The sequence below is a fragment of the Ciona robusta genome, chromosome 11, assembly GCF_009617815.1.
Source record: "Ciona robusta chromosome 11, ASM961781v2".
In the NCBI taxonomy this organism is placed as follows: domain Eukaryota; kingdom Metazoa; phylum Chordata; class Ascidiacea; order Phlebobranchia; family Cionidae; genus Ciona; species Ciona robusta.
Window position 1 is genome coordinate 456,523 of NC_143245.1, and position 21,831 is coordinate 478,353.

General features: G+C 37.4%; 3 protein-coding genes and 1 non-coding gene across 4 annotated transcripts in view; all 4 read left to right on the top strand.

The window, feature by feature from the left end:
• The first annotated feature begins 1,296 nt into the window (after positions 1 to 1,296).
• On the top strand, positions 1,297 to 8,267 carry LOC149727533 (cytosolic carboxypeptidase-like protein 5). The gene is made up of 11 exons (XM_089889088.1): positions 1,297 to 1,655; positions 1,969 to 2,181; positions 2,658 to 2,869; positions 3,126 to 3,260; positions 3,600 to 3,909; positions 4,337 to 4,537; positions 4,982 to 5,131; positions 5,405 to 5,522; positions 5,931 to 6,081; positions 6,393 to 6,551; positions 6,683 to 8,267. Exons 1-11 carry the CDS (start codon positions 1,371 to 1,373, stop codon positions 7,986 to 7,988), a joined length of 3,240 nt encoding a protein of 1,079 aa, XP_089745214.1. The 5' UTR covers positions 1,297 to 1,370; the 3' UTR covers positions 7,989 to 8,267.
• A 2,632-nt stretch (positions 8,268 to 10,899) lies between these two features.
• Positions 10,900 to 19,276, top strand: LOC149727534 (prestin-like). Its single transcript, XM_089889089.1, has 15 exons — positions 10,900 to 11,227; positions 11,570 to 11,680; positions 12,937 to 13,112; positions 13,458 to 13,622; positions 13,715 to 13,894; positions 14,762 to 14,992; positions 15,303 to 15,392; positions 15,698 to 15,799; positions 16,135 to 16,275; positions 16,894 to 17,022; positions 17,397 to 17,558; positions 17,823 to 17,883; positions 18,206 to 18,309; positions 18,577 to 18,631; positions 18,852 to 19,276. Exons 1-15 carry the CDS (start codon positions 10,945 to 10,947, stop codon positions 18,995 to 18,997), a joined length of 2,136 nt encoding a protein of 711 aa, XP_089745215.1. The 5' UTR covers positions 10,900 to 10,944; the 3' UTR covers positions 18,998 to 19,276.
• On the top strand, positions 12,753 to 12,825 carry Trnam-cau (transfer RNA methionine (anticodon CAU)). The gene has a single exon. It is a non-coding gene; the product is annotated as a tRNA-Met (tRNA).
• Positions 19,277 to 20,154: 878 nt separating the features above from the next.
• The window catches only part of LOC149727536 (tetratricopeptide repeat protein 17-like), a 28,260-nt gene continuing 26,583 nt past the window's right edge, over positions 20,155 to 21,831 (top strand). Inside the window, exon 1 of the mRNA XM_089889087.1 lies at positions 20,155 to 20,302. Within this exon, the coding sequence (XP_089745213.1) occupies positions 20,210 to 20,302 (93 nt within the window). The 5' untranslated portion in view covers positions 20,155 to 20,209. The remainder of the gene's footprint in view (positions 20,303 to 21,831) is intronic.

Below are 21,831 nucleotides of genomic sequence, written 5' to 3' on the forward strand. Positions count from 1 at the left end.
CACAGTCGTGGAAGTTAAAAAGCTGGCGGCATACTACAAGAAATCTGGATTAAATCTGAAATTAAACACAAGTATCAAGCAAAGCAATGAAACTAGATGGAATTCAACATACACTATGCTGGAATCTGTGTTAAAAAATAAGTCAGACATCATATCTCTAATGAGCAGTGGTGGTCTTCAAGAAAGATTGGATGGAATTGATTGGCTTGTTGTGGAGACACTGGTACATTTTTTAAAGCCATTTTTAGAGATATCTCTGACTCTCGAAGGGGACAAGTATCCCACCATTCAGTCAGTCTTCTTATGTTATAGCACTTTAGAAAGAAACCTAATAACTGCACCAAACGATACGGGTATTATGAAATATTTGAAGAACCGAGGACGAATCTGTTTAAAACAAAAATTTGAAATCACAGATATTCATTATGTCGGCCTTTTCCTTAACCCCAAGTTCAAATTTTTAATTCCTTTCACCGCAGAAGAAAAGAAAAGAATACATAGATTAGTCAAAGACTTGATCAATACTCATTTTCTTCATGGTCACCACGAACCAACACGAAGTCATGTTGATCATGCATATAATCAACCTCCAACAAAAAAGAAGAGAAGTGGTGTAGAAGACAACTTTCTGGATTGGCAAGGACAAGGAGAAGAGCCTGCTGTACATGATGATGGCGATGAAGTGGATTTGTACACAAGAACAACATTTGAGGATTCCTATATTGAAGATTTCCAAACTGATACACAATTCAACATTTTGCAGTTCTGGAAAAGCAAAACTGTGACAACCAAATTCCCAAATCTAAGCCGAGTGGCTCTCGGTGTTCTAAGTATACCAGCATCAAGTGCGTCTAGTGAAAGGGCATTTAGTTTTTGTGGGAATACTGTTTCCAAAAAGAGGTCCCAATTATCTGCTTCTTCACTAGATTCACTTATTGTTTTAAACAGTGTAGAAAACAATTAATTTTTAAGTTTTATAATTGTTATTTTTAAAATGCCACACTTTTATTATAAATGTTCTTTTAATACTGTTGTTACTTGTGTTTTATAAAGTTTACTGTTGTTACTTGTGTTCAAATAAATCTGAATTTATGTACATAATGTACCAGACTTGTGTTTTCATAACATAGTTTTGCATTAAATAAACAAACAATTTTTTTTCGGAGCAGGAGCGGAGTCGGATTTGATTTAAAAAAAAAATTTCGGAGCAGGAGCGGAGTCGGAGTCAAAAGTTTCGGAGTCGGATTGGAGCAGGAGTCCAAAATTTCTGACTCCGGACACCTCTAGTTCCTGGATACCAAGGTGAAGCACCTAAAACCGGAAAACTTGTTTTTGATGTTTCATGTTTGAACGTCTAAAAACTGGTTAAAATGGAGTTTAGATGCGGTGGGTTGTTGTTTACTTCCAAATTTGACTCCGGAAATCTCGCTAAAGTCGAAAAAGCTGATCATTCGGACAGTGACAGCGACAGTGGCAACGGAATCACGCTGTACGGATGTACATTAAATCCTGATTATGAGTTTAATATTTGGACGAAACCTGATTGCGCTGGAACAGCTTACGAGAACGGAAATCGATCTTGGTTTTATTTTGGGATCCGTGGTTATGCACCAAACAAACTGATTAAATTAAATATTGTGAATCTCAATAGACAGGTATGTGCAACATTTTAGTTGAAGGTACACCACTCAGGTGTTATACGAGTCACATTTATATTAAGGTTTATTTTTAATAAGTATAAATTAATGTTCATAAACATTAAATAAAACACTCCAATCTTCATATAGTTATTGTTGGAAAATTCAGTTATGTAAGTTAGTTTCACCAATCAATGTATTTATTCACGTTTAATAAACTGTAAACTTTAATGTACAAATATAGTGCTGCGATACAGTTAATACATTAATGCTTTTGTTACATTTATATATTAATATAGTATTAGTTAATACATGAATGCATATGTTACAGGGCAAACTGTACAGCCAAGGAATGTCGCCCCTGGTAAAAACAGTCCCTTCCAAACCTCGCTGGGAAAGAATTCGTGATCGGCCGACGCACCAAGTGGTTGACGGGCAGTTCATGTTGTCATTCACACACAGATTCTCTGAAAACCGAGGTGGAACGACGTACTTTGCTTTCTGTTACCCATATACATATACAGAATGTCAAGAAACACTGGAGGTAATATATGTGTTGTAGATGGTTTGGTGTTTCTAAAACTTCTGTTGCAACAACTTTTTGAATATCTTTCACAATTTACCATAAACCTTTTTTTGAATAAGCATAAAGGAAAATGAAAAATAGCTTACTCTGCAAAAAAAAGATTATTTTTGGTACTCTTTTTGTAAAAACTTCACTATTGGTGTTACGAGTTATAGTAAGATCTCTAAACCCAATGTGGGGTGGTCCTACTATTTATATACATTAGGAACCTCACCCTCACAGAGACACAGTGAGGCACACCATGAGATTTGGATTCATGCCAGGGTTGGCCCATCATCCCCAACAATGTAACAAATCATCATAGTGTTTATGTAAAGTACCACAGTAGGTTCCTTCTCTCATAAAAAGTGAGGTCCCACTGTAGACGAAATTACTTTAGGTTAGAGTTGCCCATCTCCCCAACTAAATAACCTACAAACCAACATAACCTCCAGGCTTTGGACCAGAAGTTTTCCCACTGTGTCAACCTTAAACCAAAGGAGGGCGGTGATAGTGATATTTATTACCATCGTGAGTTGGCGTGTAAGTCAATCGACCAGCGTAGGATCGACCTTATAACGATCACTTCATGTAAGAACATGTTATGGGATCGCGAGCCAAGAATCGAGAAATTGTTTCCTGATAAAGCAACACCAAGATGTCACAGGTTTCGTCATGTTGTGTGTTTGTGTCGTATGGTTTTCTTGTTGGTTTTTGATAAGAAGGTTACTGTATAAAATAATTAATACAAATTTGTAAAACAAAATCAATGAGTGATGAACAATTTTGTGGTTAAGTGTTTTCCCCACAATGGCCCACATGGTGGCAGCATTGGGCCTTGAACCTGGGACATGTAACCCAAAGCACTGTTACTATGGTTTAACATCCAACAACTAAACTATATAACTTCACCTTAACCACAGGTTCCACAGCAAAAGAGTTTATTTCCTAAGTAGTCGAGTCCATCCCGGTGAAACTCCCGCCAGCTTCGTGTTTAACGGGTTCCTTAAGTTTATTCTCAAAGAAAACGATCCAAGGGCTGAACAACTAAGGCAAAGGTTTGTTGCTTAATATATTCTATACAAGTGAGGTGCTATGGTGGGGCATGCCGTTGCTAGCTAGACATTACTGCTGCAGTATAAATATGTAGTTATTTTTACTTTGGCCTTTTTTTTATCACCTTTTTTTATGTTGATTGTTAAAGCAATGTTTGTGTATTTTTACTGTAATTGTTGTCAAAATGAAGTCAAATGTACTGCAAAGCATGAAAAATCCTGTTTTTTATTTCAGCAGGTTTGTGAAATGTTTGTATAACAAAAAAAAACAGTTTAAAGCGTTGTACCAACAATTTTTAACAGCATTATGTTCTTACTTGATAATCTGATCTATATTTTCAGATTCATCTTCAAATTAATCCCCATGTTGAACCCTGATGGGGTGTACAGGGGTCACTACCGTACCGATCAGAAGGGGGTCAATTTAAACCGGGTGTATTTGAACCCTGACCCCGAAAACCATGCGTCAATTTTCGCTGCGAGTTCGCTTATTTTGTTCTACCATCATTATTATAAAACTACCAACCTGGTTGAGCCTGAGGAAAAAGGAGAAACGTGGGTGAAAGGGGGTGATTCCCCTGTGGAAAAGGGGGCTGAGGAAAGGCTGGGGTTGGGGGATTATATCGAATCGTTCGATAAACTTGAACTTAAGGTGGGGTTTGTGGTTGATGGGTTATTGTTGCTAATGTGGTCGCTGATGTTGTTGATAATCTAGTTGTACTTTCTATTTAAAAAAGTTCAAAAAGCTTTAGAATCGTGCCAAAGTGTGTTGTTTGTGGTAGATGTAGTATTGTTGCTTGTGCTATTAGTGCAGTGGTTGCAATGATTTCATTATGGCTACAATCATTGTTTGACCTTGGCAAGACAATTAATAACAACTGTCCCAACCAACCTTGCAGTCACTAATGGGTTTTATAAATTAAGCCACCTTGTATAGTGTGCAAAATTGCACAACTTAGTTATAACTTTAGATTATCCGATAATGAAAGAATAAATGTATAAGATTTATTAAAAAAAAGTTATTACTTGGTTTGTTCTGGTTTAGTTTTCTGTTCAATATTTTTTTTTTACATATCAAGGTTGACGGGCACAAGAAGGATGTGCTCGGCCACAAACACCCGAGGATGGTGAAGGAAACCCCATATAGACCTTTCACGGGTGACTTGTTGAGTGTGGGCCCTCGTGAAAGCGGAGTGGCATTCTATGTTGATCTGCACGGACATGCTTCGAAACGTGGTTGTTTCATATACGGGAACCATATTGAATCGGAGGATGGCCAGGTTGGTTATGTTGTGTGAACCATACAAATATAGTGTAATTAGTGTAACTCACTAAATCCTTGCATGTTGGGAAAATACAGTTGTTATAACACAGGTGTTTTGTTTTATACACCTCATGCCTGCTTACAAGTTACCACGTATGTAACTTATTTATCCTCGCATGGCAGGGCAACGACAGTTGTAATAACACGGGTGTTCTGTTTCATACACTTAGTGCCCGCTTACAAGTTACCATGTATGTAACTTTGTAAGTGATTATTTAGGTTAAAGTGTTAAATAAACCATTCACACTGACGCATTAAATGAATAAAGAAACTTGTTTATTCCCTCGTGACAGGGCAACAACAGCCGTTATAACACGAGTGTTCTGTTTTAATTAAAAAACCAAACAGAAAATCAACAGAAAAACATTTGTCTTTAAAACACGCAACAATTTTATCACAGGTCGACAACCTTCTCTTCCCGAAGTTAGTCTCGATGAACACGGCGCACTTTGATTTCAACGGATGCAACTTCACGGAGCGTAACATGTACCTCAAGGATAAGCGCGATGGAATGTCAAAGGAGGGGAGCGGGAGGGTGGCCATGTTTAAGGTAGATTATTAATACATTGTTATACTTTCCCAAAGCGTCCGGCATCCCCCGGATTGTTTGCGACCATGAAGGGAACGCTGTCCGTAAACTGGCCCTTTGGGGTCACTGAGAGTAGATCTGAAGTTGTACTAAGCTAGCAGTTAGATATTGTGACCAAAAGATGCCGCGTTTATGGCATAATACTGATAGATGTTTGTGTACTTGGGCAGGTTGGCTAAATGTTTAACATTTCAATATATATATATGACTTCTAACCCCACCTTCCCCACACAGCTTGCAGGCCTCATACACAGCTATACACTTGAATGTAATTACAACACGGGACGTACGGTTAACTGCGTTGCGCAAGCAAGCCACGATAACGGGAGGGCAACACCACCCCCACCTGCTGGTGAGTTAACTTGGATTGGCATTGGTTTAATGCTAGGATACAATGTTTGGATCAACTCATGTCGAAGTCCCAGTTTCTCAGGGACTTCACTCATATGAAGTATTTGGCTTTAGTTTACAGTATTGGGCCAACCTTGTCAGGGCAATGGGGTAACTTGTATATGTTTGTGCCTATACCAATAGGTTACAAAGTGGCTTTGCTGTAGCGTAGGTCCCCACCCCATGTTGTATAGAATGTGCGTATACATTTTAGGGTGATTAGACATCTGTTTTTTGACTGACAGGTGTGTTCGTTTGACAGGTTATGTTTGATTGACAGGTGTTGTTTGATTGACAGGTTGTATTTGTTTGACAGGTTGTGTTTGGTTGATAAATGTTGTTTGATTGACAGGTGTTGTTTGATTGACAGGTTTCCCACCCAAATACACACCTGAAATATTTGAGGAAGTTGGTCGAGCCCTTGGTGTAGCCGCCCTTGATATGCTACAAGCCAATCCATGGTCGAGGATATTACATTCAGAGTTTGCAACATACGAGAATCTGCGACTATGGATGTTAAGGTGGGGGTTAACTATATATATTGGGAATCCTAAATTACATGGCATAATTCACTTTGGGCCTGTTGCTTAACATACAGAATTTGCTGTGATTGACAAAACAAACAATGGTCTATGGGAGCGGTTTTATAACTCCTTGAAAGTTCTTTGTTTACTTCCAAATGGGCATAAAAATAGAATGAAAAGATGTCCCATTTTTCTCCACCCTATTATACCTTAAATCGTATTAATGTTGTTTATTAAAGATTGGTAATTACATCAAAAACAGCAGTAAGAAGTGCATAATATTCATGTTGAACTTTGTTGTTTTGCAGATATGTTAGAAGTTCACGTGGAAATCCCATCTTACCCCGAAAGATGGGACGCATTAGCACGAGAGTGGCTGCAAATACAAGTGGAGTGGGGAATGGTGGTAATGGTACCACAAGCAACAATAATAACAACAACAACGGCAACAACAGTTTAAGAACGGGGTTTGTTTCAAGTATTTTTTTAATTTTTTTTATATATATATATTTATATATAATTTATTTTTTTGTTTTAATTTAACTGGCGACTAAGGACTGTACAAATATATAAATGAAATGTTCTATAAATATTGCAGTCGTTCCAATACTGACGTCACCAAACCCATTGTGGCGTCATCAGGTTACGGACGACAAACCAACCGGAACACAATCCAATCAACAAACCGGTTGGTTCCGGTTAAAACCAGTTCCTCCGCCACTTCATCTGTGCGAGCTGTCGTACAAAACGGACCAACAAGGTCCGACGTCATGCGTAGACAAAAGAACCTGATTCGCGCCGCTGTGAACGGAAGTACCAAGAACTCATTATCGTCATTGTCCGTGAGCCAGATGCATTCTTTTCACGCTCATGATGATCTGACTCACGATAATTCACGGGAGGAATCTCATGTGACTTTGAGCTTCACAAACGCAGGGGTTCACCAGAAACCCCATGGTTTGTACCAAACCTCACGATCGAACCCAGAACCCGGGTTTTCCAACTCACCCTCGAGCATATTTGGCCCGGGAAGCAACTCTGACTCGGAGTTATTCCGAGGCAGCCTCACCGAAACACCCATCAGTAGAGAAATCAACTTCAGCCCGATGTTACCCGAATTTTACGGGTTGACCGAAGAACCCCATGAAGCTAAGTTACCCCCGCCTCCTAAATCGATCATCTGGAACAAATCTAAAGCCCCCTCTCGAGCCCCGAGGGGTAAAGACATCATCAGCCCCCATATCAGCAAGCCCCCGTCAGTACATAGGGGTAGGAGCCCCCATATCACCCAACCCCCTTTAATAGGGGTTCCTAGCACCCACAAAGTAGTTGTGGGACCAGGAGGGGTGGTAACTATCCCCACAACCCCATCAAAACCCCGCTATTACACCCAAGACAACCAATCTTTATTCACGAACTCGATCTACTTTAACAACCCCCCTTCAATGTCGGTCCAACCACTCAGCGTTTCACAAAAACCCATCTTCCTTCCAGTAGAGCGCTCCGACTTACCCCCACCAAACGGGGACTTTCCTGTTAAGAAACCACCAAGTATAAGCAGAAGAAGCGGGAAATCTGGGAAGAAGAAACCGACGGCTCGTTCCGACCAGCGGATGGCGCCAAAGCCAATCTCATCAGCTTCGAAAAAAAAATTCAAATCGAAGCTACCGAAAAGATTGGAAACCTTGAACCCCAAACCCTCCCATACTGAAGTATCAGGTGAAGGCATCAAGCTCTCCCCACGCTCGCAGAAGTCGCCCGTGTTCTTCAACGGGGACGGGGCGCCGTCTAACGGACACCTCGAGGGAAGTTTCAACAAACTGAACGCCGAAATCGCAGTTGTGTCCAAGGAAACGATGTCTTACAAACTTTTCTTTGACAACGACCATGTTCCATCAGAATAATAACGTCATCAGAAGTGACGTCATCCCAGGTGGCACCATTAAAAGTGACGTAACTTAAGATTAAACCAAGGAGTTGACTCAAAATAAAAGCTGCTTGTAATATTCCAATGTTTTAAAATTAAACAACCCGTGTGACATAACAGACCTTGTTACTTATGACGTCATAATACCCTTTGCACAAAATTTATTTTCAAACGTTTTTCTAGATTTTAGTGCTTGTTAGTTCACTGTGTTTTATGTATACCCATATTATATTTTAATAAAAACAAACACCTTTCTGCACTTGCTGTGATATATTTGTTACCTGGAGTAACATCGCGTTTACTCTCCAGTACTTACAGAGGGTATTTAGCGTGACCACTGGGTTGGAGCAATTGCCGTTTCTTGCTCAAGGACACACACGCCTACAATGGTAGCTTAATCAAACCTTGAACTCGTAATCTCTGGGTTGGAGTTAACCGCTGTACCACGACACAGGATGCCGTTATTATCATTAGGCGAGAAATAATTATTCCTGCGTTCTTAACGTTTTCCCTGCGGCTACCGGCATTCTGCAGTAAAACAGTTTGTTCAAAAGAACTGCTTGAAAACAGTGTAGTATACAGTGCAGTGCAGTGCATTGCAGTAGCGAGTTTACTAGATGTAAGGGCAGAATACACCAATGCTACTAAATACACAGCAGTGTTATTTGAATATATATAGTAGAGTGGGGGAAGACGGGACACCTTTGTCACATAATGTCCAAATAATATTCTGATCGTGTTTTAAACAATTAACAAAGGTATATGGGAGTCGTGAGGATACGGTTATATAATTCCTTATGTTCTTTGTTTACTACCAAAAGGGACGTGAAAGAAGAATAAAAAGGTGTCCCATCTTCCCCACCTTACTTTATAACATCATTTTTATTTCAAAAACGATGGAGAAGAACAAAATATTTGTTCAACGCAGAGAAGTGAATTAGCATAAAAGTGAAAGTCGTTAAAACACGCCATATACGGTCAAAAGTTCGGAGAAATAGTTAATAGGAATAAGAGACTGATGATGGTTGTTGTTGTGAAAATATATCATTGGTACAACATAAGTTGGACATTTGCTTGCTGCATATTTAGTAACACTCGGTGTATTCTGTTATGATGCAACGAGAAAGGCCAGGTTGACGGAATGTATCACAGTTGGTGTGAACGTAGTATAATAAAGAAATTTAGAATAAACGTAACTTATTTATCATCACGTGGCGAGAAAACGACAGTCGTTATAACACAGGTGTTCTGTTTCATACACCTCGTGCCCGCTTACAAGTTACCACGTGTGTAACTTTGTGGGTGATTGTTTTTTCATTATAGTAATCACTGGGCTGGAGCAATTACCGTTAAGTGTCTTGCCCAAGAACACATACTGGGTTAGAGACAGGCGTGCTAACCAATGTGCCCGCGGCGTGCAACTACGATGCAATACCCTGATTAACGATGTTGCTACAATCTCGCTTACTTAAAGAAATATAGATTAGCCTCATACACCTGCGGCCGATGTTTTATCCGCAATAAATAAGGTCGAATATCCCGATTACAGGAAGCGGTCAAGCCGGTTCACCACGAGGTGTTTAAGTAGTCTTGATTTCTTGTGATCGTTTAAAGCAATCTGGTCAGCGGCGGCTTGCTAGCTTTCTTATTACCGCTAACATTTTAGTAATACAAGCATGAAAGTGATCTAAGAGTCTTTTGTTTATAGCTTAGCAATAATAATGAAGTAGAGTGAAATACCAATGTAGTAAGGTGGGGCAAGATGGAACACCTGTTATTCTATTCCTCGTCTCATTTGGTAGTTAACAAAGAACATTTAAAGAAATGTAAATGTAAAACCGTATCCTCACGACTTCCATAGACAGTTGTTAATGATATTTGGATATTATGTGCTAAAGGTGTCCCATCTTTCCCCACCTTACTATGTATAGGTTTATGTGTTGTTATGATACCATGGCGAGTACAATTGTTTTCTTCGATATTGAAAACTTTAGATTTTAAAGTAGGGTTTTAACTTCGTTTGTTTGTATAAGAGATTGTCAAGGCCTATATAGTAGGGTGGGAGGAGATGGGACACCTTCAGCACATAATATCCAAACATCTTGTTCGTATTTTAAACAAGTAACAACGGTTTATGCGATTTGTGAAGATACGGTTTTATAATACTTTGAATGTTCTTTGTTTACTACCAAATGGGACGAGAAAATAGAATAAAAAGATGTCCCGTCTTCCCCACTTTACTGTATGTTGTTGTGCAAAACAAAACTTCAAGTTTGACTTAATAACAACTTGATCACGAGTTTATATTTCGTGCAACAGTCGAACTTTTTAACTTACACTCTTTCCCGCACATTTCATCCATAGCGTGTTTTAACAACTGTTGTTTTGCCGCTGATTCTTTTCTCTTCGTTGTTTTATCTGTTTGAACTTAGTTTTCAGATAGTTAAATAAAACTTATTTTATTCCTCAGTGAAATACGGTTCTAATATTTTAAGAGTTGGTATAGCGTATGGTCGAATGAGAATGAATGAATATACGTTGTTGTTGGCGCCGACCATTATCTGGGCATTTCCAGTTTCGAGTGTACTTTGATGACGTCATTGTTTTTAAAGTGGATTTGTCCAGCTTATATAAAGGGGGGTGGAAAAGTGACTTACTCTAGTTATTACTGTTTGGTGTAGATTGACCATTTTACAACTTTTTAGCCATGACAAAGTTGTTGGTGCGTCTTACTATGTAAGTGCAGAGTTCATGGGTCTTTGGTAGGCGAGGTACTGCTTAGCGAGCACGAGGTGTATGAGACAGAACACCCATGTTATAACGACTGTAGTTGCCCCACCATGCGAAGTTAAATAAGTTTCATTCATTCAGTTCTTAATTAAAAAGGATTTATACGTTTTACTTTCACAATGCAGACTAGATCAAAATAAATCATGGAAAGTGATAATTTACGTCGAATTGTAGTCGACCGTCCCTTTCTGAACGATCATGACGTCATCGATGTGACGTTACACGATTCTGAAATAATGGACACGATGAAAAGAAAAGTGAAAAGTCATTGCAAGTCAAAAGTTGACAACCCTGGGAAAGCAGCGAAAACTTTCTTTCTTAATTTATTCCCGTTGTTTGCATGGTTACCGAAGTATGACGTCAAAGGGTGGTTGCTAGCTGACGTCATCAGTGGAGTGACCGTAGGAGTTATGCAAATACCTCAAGGTTGGTACGTCGTGTATATATATGTGTGGTGTGTGTGGTTTTGACCAGCGCCTAATGGCCAGCCCACTTGGTGTGGGCGCGAGACTCGACGCTGCTACCATTGTGGTCGTATAAATGAGTTAAATGTCAAATTGCTTAAACTCAGTGTCAAATAAAGAAATTAATCGAATAAATATATCTCGTTACGTTATAGCATTGCGTTAGTGAATATCAAAACGCTTCCATTTCAAGACTGCCTTTGTATATGTTTTAAAAGCTATAGATAAATTGTTTATAAAAATATATTCAAAACCAAACTATTTGTGCCCATACACGTTGTACCTTATTGAACTAATATACTAGGTATGTCATACGCCTTATTAGCTGGCCAACACCCAATATACGGACTCTACAACGCGTTCTTTCCCGTCTTGTTGTATTTAATACTCGGTACTTCACGGCACGTGTCCATGGGTAAGTAGGCATTGCATCTACATATTGTGAAACAACATTAAATATAGTAGGATGGGGGAAGATGGGACAACTTTTCATTCTATTTTCTCGTACATTTCGGTAGTAAACAAAGAACATTCAAAGATATATAAAACCATATCCTTACGACTCCCGTATAAACCGTTGTTAATTGTTTAAAACACGATCAGGATATTTATATATCTTGTGCTAAAGGTGTTCCATCTTCCCCCACCCCACTATACATTTATAAAACTTTTGAATGGCGCCGTGTCACAGTTTAACCATAGTATACTATATAGTCACTTTGGGGATTTCAGTATTTATGGTTTGACGCGCCTACTTCTTGCCAAGTGGAAACGGGTTCGAGACACGACCCTGCTACTATTATGCGTATATCGTCGAGATAAACCAAAGTAGTTTTTGCCACAATTTTTAAAAAGTGTCTTGTTTACAATTTTCATGCTGTTGGACATAAGACACATTTTTACAATGTTTGAGCAATCTCTGTGATATAGCTACTTTGGTTTTACCCCGACAATAGCACTTGGACAAGACACTAAACGCCATTTGTTCAATCCAATAGTCTCTAATTGCTTCTAAAGAGTCTAAAAGATTGACCAATTTATTGCGGTAGAAAAAAACTTTTTTCACAGTTACTGATTAAACACAACGATGACGGGTAGAGTCCTAAAACATTTTAATCTAATGTTTCCATCGGATGTTAATTGTAACACAACTCCACATTGAGCCAAATAAACATGTTTTTAATCTATCACGCTGTATATACCGTATACACGCCTCTAGGCAAATATTTGTGCGTATGCGGAGCGCTAATCCATTTATAATACACTATTCTGCACGGAGCTACAATTTTTCTAAACGATTAGTTACATTATATACGGTACTTGCACGGTGTAACGATCACGCGTTTTATCGAAAAACTTGTTTGTATATTTGTTTTATCTGTAAAAATTCTTTGTTTACTACCAAATGTGACGATGAAACAGAACGAAAACAGGTCCCATCTTACCCCACCGTAGTATATAACAATTATCGTTTGCGCCCCCCGCCCGCCTCGATGGCGCAGTAGGCAGCGCGTGAGTCTCATAATCTCAAGGTCGTGAGTTCGATCCTCACTCGGGGCACTTATTTTAATGCGGGGCCATGGCTTGGTGGTTGGCGCTAGCCTCTAACCCAGAGGTCTTAAGGCCCTTCGTGAGCGTTTGTGTGTATTTAAACCCCACATTTTATCGCAGGATCTTTCGCCATCACCAGCCTTATGTTGGGATCAGCTGTTTCAACTTTGGTCCCCGATCCCCAGTTCACCAACTCCACCACTAACAGCAGCATGGAGCAAGTAGCGTGGGAAGCCGTCTATGACGAAAGAATCATGTTAGGAACTGCAGGGGCTTTTCTCACGGGGATTTTTCTCGTAAGTCGTAATTCAATTAAAACTACACATAGTTTAACTGGTTTAGTTCTAAGATTTCCTTTATAGCATTAGTGTTTGTTCATGGCATTGATGCAACGCTCTTCTTTATTTAATATGGTAGGCTACTGTGGGGTAAGATGGGAAGTTTGGCACATAATTTCCCACATTTCCTGTTCGTGTTTTAAACAATCAACAACAATCTTTTTCCAATCACGTGGCTACGGTTATATAATTCTTTTCTAACAAATGTGATAAGAACAGAGAATGAAAAAACGTCCCATTTTACCCCACCAACTATATTTAATATTTTGATTTGTTGTTTAAAAATGCAATATTTATTTCCAGCTTGGTTTAAGTTTATTGAACCTTGGATCGATTGTGATCTATCTATCGGACCCCATGATCAGCGGCTTCACGTGTGGTGCGGCGGCCCATGTGTTTGTGTCGCAACTTAAAGGGTTATTTGGGGTCAAAGTTGGAAGTTATTCTGGTCCTCTTAACATAGTATGGGTGAGTGATATAGTTTGTAAGCAATGTAGTGTTCATGTGAGAATAAGTAAGTAACAATTATTCAACCACAGATTTAAACAATTTCCACCCAGGTGATTAGAGATGTAGTGATAGCTCTTACAACTTTGGATGACTTTGGGAAAACACGAACGGCATCAACCGTTGTAATTTCATGTATATGCATCATATTTCTGCTAAGTGTAAAAGAAGTGAACGAAAGGTTTAAGAAGAAACTTCCCCTGGGGATTCCCGTACCAGGAGAAATTATTGTGGTAAGTTAAATATTATTAATCTTCTTTTCTTCCGGACAATTTTTCTCCCATTTACATCTTTAATTATTTTAATTAAAACAACTCAATATGACTTAACTTATACTGGAACGCGGGTTTAGCAGCCACGTTGTTTTTACACCTTTATTTAAGCAGTTTTACCTGCAGCGTGTATATAAACACTGTTGCTAATTTCCTTCTCTTCGTTGTACTAAGTAACCTAAACTTCGCTACTGTTTATGAAGCGATAAATAAATTGTGTTAAAAATTGAGCCCTCTGCTATAACAACAGCATTTCACCATACAACAGGTATATTTGTTAACAAATCATTTTAATGTTTATTTGTGATGTGACACATTTGGATTATTATGCCGTTATACCAAACTTCATTTTGGTGGATTTTAATGTATAATGAATATCAAGTATAATGTGTTTCATCACATTTAAGTTTTTTTTGGCTACAGGTTACTATTGTCCCATTTCTATAGCTCAAAATCACTACATGGTCTCCCAGTAATAATAATTATTTAATGTGAGATGTTAGAATTAGTATGTCTGTATGCCTCGCTGTAACTATCTATGCTGTTTTGTGATAAGTTAGGTTATTGAATGAATAAATGTAACTTTTCCTTGCATGGCCGGAAAGTGACAGGTTTTCTGTTCCGTTCACTTTGTGCTAGCTTACAAGTTACCACGTATGTAACTTATTTATCCTTGCATGTTGGGACAACGACAGTCGTTATAACACGGGTGTTCTGTTTCATACACCTTGTGCCAGCTAACGAGTTGCCATGTATGTAACTTTGTGGGTAATATTACTTGCTGACATTAAATTTAAAAGTTCTAGCTTACACTACGTTGTCTCCCAGGTGATTCTTGGTACCGGGATATCTTATGCAGTAAATCTTGAGGATCGTTACAACGTTAAAATCATCGGTGAAATACCGAGCGGATTACCCGTCCCGACACCGCCACCTGTTGACAAGTTTTCCACAATAATCGGGCACGCAATTCCAATCGCAATTGTCGGGTATTCTGTCGCTGTTTCAATCGCGAAAATATTTGCAAACAACTTTGGGTACAAGATACGGCCAAACCAGGTAAGTGAATGGAGATTATGTATCCTTCCTTTTACTGAAACTGCGTGGATTTGCTGTCATTATATAATTCCAATGACTGAATTAATGTAACTTGTTTAGACCCACATGGCGTCAACATTGGTTTATACCCCTCATGAGTTACCATGTATGTAACTTTGTGGGGATTGTTTCTGTATGAATGACAATTTGCACAACCCATTAATAATAACTGAGTTGGAGCAATTACTGTTGTGTCTTAGCCAAAATACATGTACACAATAGTAGCAGCATCGAGCTTTGAACATAGTATCCTTAATATTCCAACTTACAGGAATTAGTTGCATTTGGAGCGAGTAACTTGGTTTCTTCTTTCTTCTTCTGTTTCCCTGCATTTCCATCAATGTCTAGGAGTTGTGTGCAGGTATGATGGTTATTAAACTAATTATTTCATGTTTTGCAATAATATTAATAATTATCTGTTTAAGTATCGTTATACGTATAAACTGATTTGTGAGAAATGATACATCATATGTGACTTTATGGTTTTATTATTAAAATTAATTATTTGTTTTATTGCATTTTAGAAACTGGTTATATTTAAGGGGACATTTGATATCTAATATGCGGGTATCTCTATTGGCTTATACGGCTCATGCCACCCAAAGCTGTGTGTAGGTTTTATCCATAACTAATGGCTGTTATTTTATAATATAATGTCTCTCCCAGGTTGACAGTGGAGGTAAAACCCAGTTAGTTGGAATAATATCAGCAATTATGATGTTGTTGGTTCTGCTGGTGATTGGTCCTTTGTTCAGAACCATTCCTACAGTAAGTATGGGATTAAGTTTAAGAGATAAATGCTACCAATATCTAATGTTTATATAAGTTATGTGTGGTGTGGTATTATTGTTTATGACTTTACATATAATATCCCATAATATTTATTTGTCTCATTAAAGAAAACAGATTAATAATTAAAATACCAGAAGGCAGGAAATAAGCAACAAAACAACAGTTGTTAAAACACGTTACAGGTAAAAACTATCTGAGAAAAAGTATCGAATACATGTGTAGCTTAAACCTACAATAAGTCATATAGAGTTAAAAAACAGTTGAAAGTGCCATGTAAAGACACAATGTAAATTACTTGTATATTTTCCAAGGCATGTCTGGCTGCCATCATAGCCGTTGCGATCAAAGGAATGTTGAGAAAAGCTCGCGATTTCAAACCTTATTGGAGGACAAGTAAATTGGATGGAACAGTTTGGATGGTGACGTGTCTGGGAACCATCTTCCTTGATGTGGTGAGTATTAGAAACACGGTTGATTAGCAGGTCCGCTTCTAACTAAGAGGTGTCATAGGTTTAAGGCTCGATGCCGCTACCATTGTGGGCGTATGTGTCCTTGGGCAAGACACTCTACGACAATTGCTCCAACCCAGTAGTCACTAATGGGTTGTTCAAATTATCAGCCATACAGAAACAATCACCAACAAAGTTACTTAAGTGGTAACTCCTAAGTGGGCACGAGGTGTATGAAACAGAATACCTGTGGTATAACAACTGTCGGTGCCCCACCATGCAGGAATTAATATGTTATATTTTGTGAGTTACAATGTGGAGCATATGTGAACTAAAATCACCCGCAATGCTTAATTATTTTGAGACGAAAGTCAAGAGACAATCTGCATTTAAAGTATCTCGCAACTATTGGAACGCCATTCTAGTAAAATATATTTATCGGGCTTCGGGAACAACGTTTAGGAATAACGTTCTTGTTGCAATTCAGCTTCATTTCTAACTTTCTTTCAACTTGCTTTGATATTTTAACTTGATATGAGTCGTGCAGAACAAACATTGTTACTTTGCTTTATGAGCAGCTTTGCTTTGAAATACAACAAATCAAAGCTACTTTACACACAGGTATATGGCTTAGTGGTTGGCGTTTCATTCTCTCTACTATGTGTGGTGTTCCGAACACAGTTTGTGGGATCACAAGTTTTGTCTCAATACCAAAATAGTGAAATCTACACCAAGTGTTCTTCACATAAGGTAGAATACATGGTTATGTTTGAATATGTCATCTCTATTGTTGGTTGATTTAATAAATAGGTATAAAAGTAGGATTAAGGACAGAAATGTATAATGTTTAAAATACTTTATGAAGAAAGAGTTGGCAGTAATATAAAGTGAATTTCTTTTTTTTTATGGATAATTCTTGAACAAATAAAATGGTATATATATATATAATGTAAATACCGGATATAACAAAGAATCTGCTGATGATCCTTAACAAAGAATCTGCTGATGATCCTTAACCATTATACATGATTGATGTCTGACAGCACTCAGGAACTTCTGATTTAAACTACAGTTGGCTCATTATCGAGTGTACTTAACAAGTTAAAACTTTGTTTATTTTCCAGCATACAAACTGCACAGCCCCACAAATAGTGAGATTCAACGGGCCTTTATATTTCGCAAACAAAGATAAATTATTCTGTTTACTAGTTGGCGCTAGTGGTTTGAATCCAGCAATAGAAATCTCAAAGCGAGAGAATGAAGGGAAAAAGAAGAAATGCGAAACAGTGAATATCATATTTAATATTGTTCTTATATAATTTTTTGAAAGTTATATAATTTAGCAGTTTTTGAATTGAAAGGAGCTAGTAAATAGTTGTTATATATGGGTATTTCTCTGATCTTACATCAAGATGTGTTTTGTTGTTATTGCTAAGCAGAAGGTAAAAAAATAAGATTTTTAAAAGAGCTATCTACTTTTATATTCCCTTATCTCTGGTAGCAACAAATAGCAGAATCTCTTTTTTTAATTAAAAGTTACTTCAATACAGAACAAGGCTCTTGAAGTTGATGAAGCTGGAGATCAAAGTTGTAACAACCAAGAAAACGATAGTAGGTTTAAGTTTGAATAAATGAATAGAACCTTTTTTATCCTCGCATGGCGGGACAGCGACAGTTGTTATAACACGGGTGTTCTGTTTCATACACCTCGTGCCCGCTTACGAGTTACCACATATGTAAATTATTTATCCTCACATGGCGGGGCAACGACAGTCATTATAACACGGGTGTTCTGTTTCATACACCTCGTGCCCGCTTACGAGTTACCATGTATGTAATTTTGTGGGTGATTTGTCTGTTAAGTGTTTCCAGATCCTGAATATAGTGTAATAGTTATACTGTGTATATTATATAAATATTATCAATCTCACAGATGAGATTGAAATGGATAAAGCTGATGAGAAACCATCTTGTATTATTATCGATTGTTCTTTAATGAGTTTTATCGACAGTGTTGGTTTAAAGTTTTTGAAAAAGGTAGGTCATTAAAAAAATATTTTATTTAAAATTTATTTGTAATTGTAGTTTTTAGAAACAGGGGTTTTGAAATGTAAAGCATGAAGTGAATAAACTTCTTTTATCCATAGCATGTTTTATCGACTGTTGTTCGTGTTGTTGATTCCTTTTCTTACATAATATGGTTTTTGTTATCGAGGAGATTATGTTATAATGTGAAAAAGTTATGTTATAATGTTACTTAGATGAGCTTTATAAATATATTTTGCATTCAACATGTTTTACCAGGTTGTTGCTGATTATAGAAGTCTTGACGTCACAATTGTATTTGCTAACCTTTGTTGTAAGTTCTTTTTTGCATTATTATAAACCTTTTCATATTTCTTCTTGTGTTTTGTCTCAGAGTCAGTATATAAACAGACTCTGTTTTGTCTATAAACTGTTGTTTTACTACTTGTCGTCTCTTTGCCTTTGTAAATTTGCCAATCTTTGTAATTAGACCGTAGGGATAAAATAATGCCATTTATTTATTAATGGCATTAAAATTTAATTTATTTTTACAGCTGATGTGATCTTAACTTTAGAACGAGGAGAATTTTATGAAAAGTTTGGGAATGATATTAGTTTTGTGTCAATTGCTGATGCTGTTGCATGGTGGCGATCATGGTCTTCTAAACAAAATGAACAATTATCTACAACGAGATTGTAAATCATAAAACATGTTACCTGCTGGAATTTAAGGAAAGTTTTAGCATCCAAAACCATAGAACTTTTTACCTATGAAGTTTTGAAAAGAAACTTTGCTGTTTTAATTTATTTTTATTGCACAGCATATTTATGAAAAGACCGAAAGTGTTTTCTTACAACATCTTTGTTTTTTTTTTTCGGCTGCATTTTAGAAGTGTTTTATTAATAAAAAAACATTTTTTATAAAACAGCGTTTCTATCGTAAAACATGTTATTTCTATAATAAAGGTGATTCCCCGAATGACGCCCTTGTTTATTTTTCGTAGGTTTAAGAATTTGTAAAACTTGAATGAGAGGATATAGTAAATAGGAATATTCACAACCTCGAGGTTTATACTATATTATGGTCGTTATAAGTAAACTTTTATAAAAATGTTGCCTATGTGGAATAATTTTTTTCCGGTTTTCGTCCTGTATGTTCTTTTACGTTACGTTCTACATTATACGAAAACGTATGCACAAGCAAAATAAAAGAATTTTGCGTCTGCCATTCGTTGGTAAAACCTGTTTGTCAACACATAGACCATGGTCAGATAAACAAACAACTTTTAACTAAAACCACATTTGTAATTAACTGTTGCGAATTACGCACCGGAAAAGCTACGCGTACAAACACAGTATATGCATTGTTACGTATAATAGACTACGTAGGTTCATTATTATAAGCCATGCGGAAGCAACGCCGGAACGCTGATGTCGTTACTTTGAGTTCAAACGCTATTTCCTTGTCTGTTATATCAAACCAAACATACAGTATAAACTATACAGTATGTAGAAAGTATAGGGAATGAAAAACGGGGAAAAAGAGTCAAAATATATAAATTTAAAGTTTTGTTTTGGTTAAAATTTTGGTTACAAATCTTTATCAAAACTTTATTTTTTAAATTTGGGCACTAGTGATGAATCTTCCGGTACATAACAGAATAGGCTCGGGGAAAAGTGTTAGTGGTTGGTGGTTAGGGGGTTAGGTGTTGATGGTTAGGGGGTTAGTGGTTATAGGGGTTAGTGGTTAGCAAATAAGGTGGGGGGGTAGATTCTTCACTAGCACCGAATTTGGTTTATTTTTACTTTCTAACAGACATATAAACTGTATCATGGTTGGTTAGTTTATGATACGACAGCTACTCTTTGTATAATAATTCTCTTTGTTTTAGTTTCTTTTGAAAATAGGAAAATGTTTAAAATTTTCCTGTTTGTTCTTTACTTAATGAAGGTTGATGGGAGCACACATTGGATGGTCACTGAGGATGGAAAAATACAACAACAGGTTCCAATCTAAATAACATAGTGTTATATTAAGCAATGATCCGGGTGTTGGGCATGACCAAGTTGCCCTTAGTATTTAGGCTTCCTTTGCTGTGATTAAGAAGGGTAATACTAATTTACGGGAATACGGAAATACGGGAACGACGGGAATCGCAATCTAATTTACGGGAATACGGAAATACGGAAAAGACGGGAAAAACTGCAAACTAATTTACGGGAACACGGGAACTTACGGGAATGTGTTTTAAGCTTGTTTTAAGCCTACACCAATTACGGCAATAAGTTTTATGCTTGTTTTAGGTATTTACCAGTTACGGGAAAGTTACGGGAATGTGTTTTAAGCTTGTTTCAAGCCTACAACTGTTACGGGAAAATTACGGGAATGTGTTTTATGCTTGTTTCAAGCCTACACCAGTTACGGGAAAATTACGGGAATGTGTTTTATGCTTGTTTCAAGCCTACACCAGTTACGGGAAAATTACGGGAATGTGTTTTATGCTTGTTTTAGGTTTTAGGTATTTACCAGTTACGGGAAAGTTACGGGAATGTGTTTTAAGCATATTCCAGTTACGGGAAAGTTACGGGAATGTGTTTTAAGCATATTACAGTTACGGGAAAATTACGGAAATATGTTTTATGGTTGTTTTAGGTATTTGCCAGTTACGGGAAGGTTACGGGAATGTGTTTTAAGCATATTACAGTTACGGGAAAATTAGGGGAATATGTTTTATGGTTGTTTTAGGTATTTGCCAGTTACGGGAAGGTTACGGGAATGTGTTTTAAGCATATTACAGTTACAGGAAGGTTACGAGAATGTGTTTTATGCTTGTTTTAAGTATTTACCAGTTACGGGAAGGTTACGGGAATGTGTTTCAAGCCTACACCAGTTACGGGAAAGTTACGGGAATGTGTTTTATGCTTGTTTTAGGTATTTACCAGTTACGGGAAAGCTACGGGAATGTGTTTTAAGCATATTACAGTTACGGGAAAATTACGGGAATATGTTTTATGCTTGTTGTAAAGATTTACCAGTTACGGGAAGGTTACGGGAATGTGTTTTAAGCAAATTACAGTTACGGGAATGTGTTTTATGCTTGTTTTAGGTATTTACCAGTTACGGTAAAGTTACGGGAATGTGTTTTATGCTTGTTTCAAGCCTACACCAGTTACGGTAAAGTTACGGGAATGTGTTTTATGCTTGTTTCAAGCCTACACCAGTTACGAGAAAATTACGGGAATGTGTTTTAAGTGCAATCAAAAAGACATTGCTGATGGGCCCTAAATTGTTTTGTGGGAGTGCAGAAATGATTCCTTTGTTTCGTTGGTTTGACCCAGCACGTCAAGTTAGAAAGCGACGTCATAATGGATCTGTTTACGCGAAATCGCCCATACCAATTCGGAAGAACCATGCTGAGCTAGATAACAGTCGTTCTGAACTTCTGACATGCGTGATGTGAGATCTGATTAAAATTGTGTAAAAATAATATGAGCTTTAGCCATTTCTCTTACCAAAAGCAATGCATCAGAAGT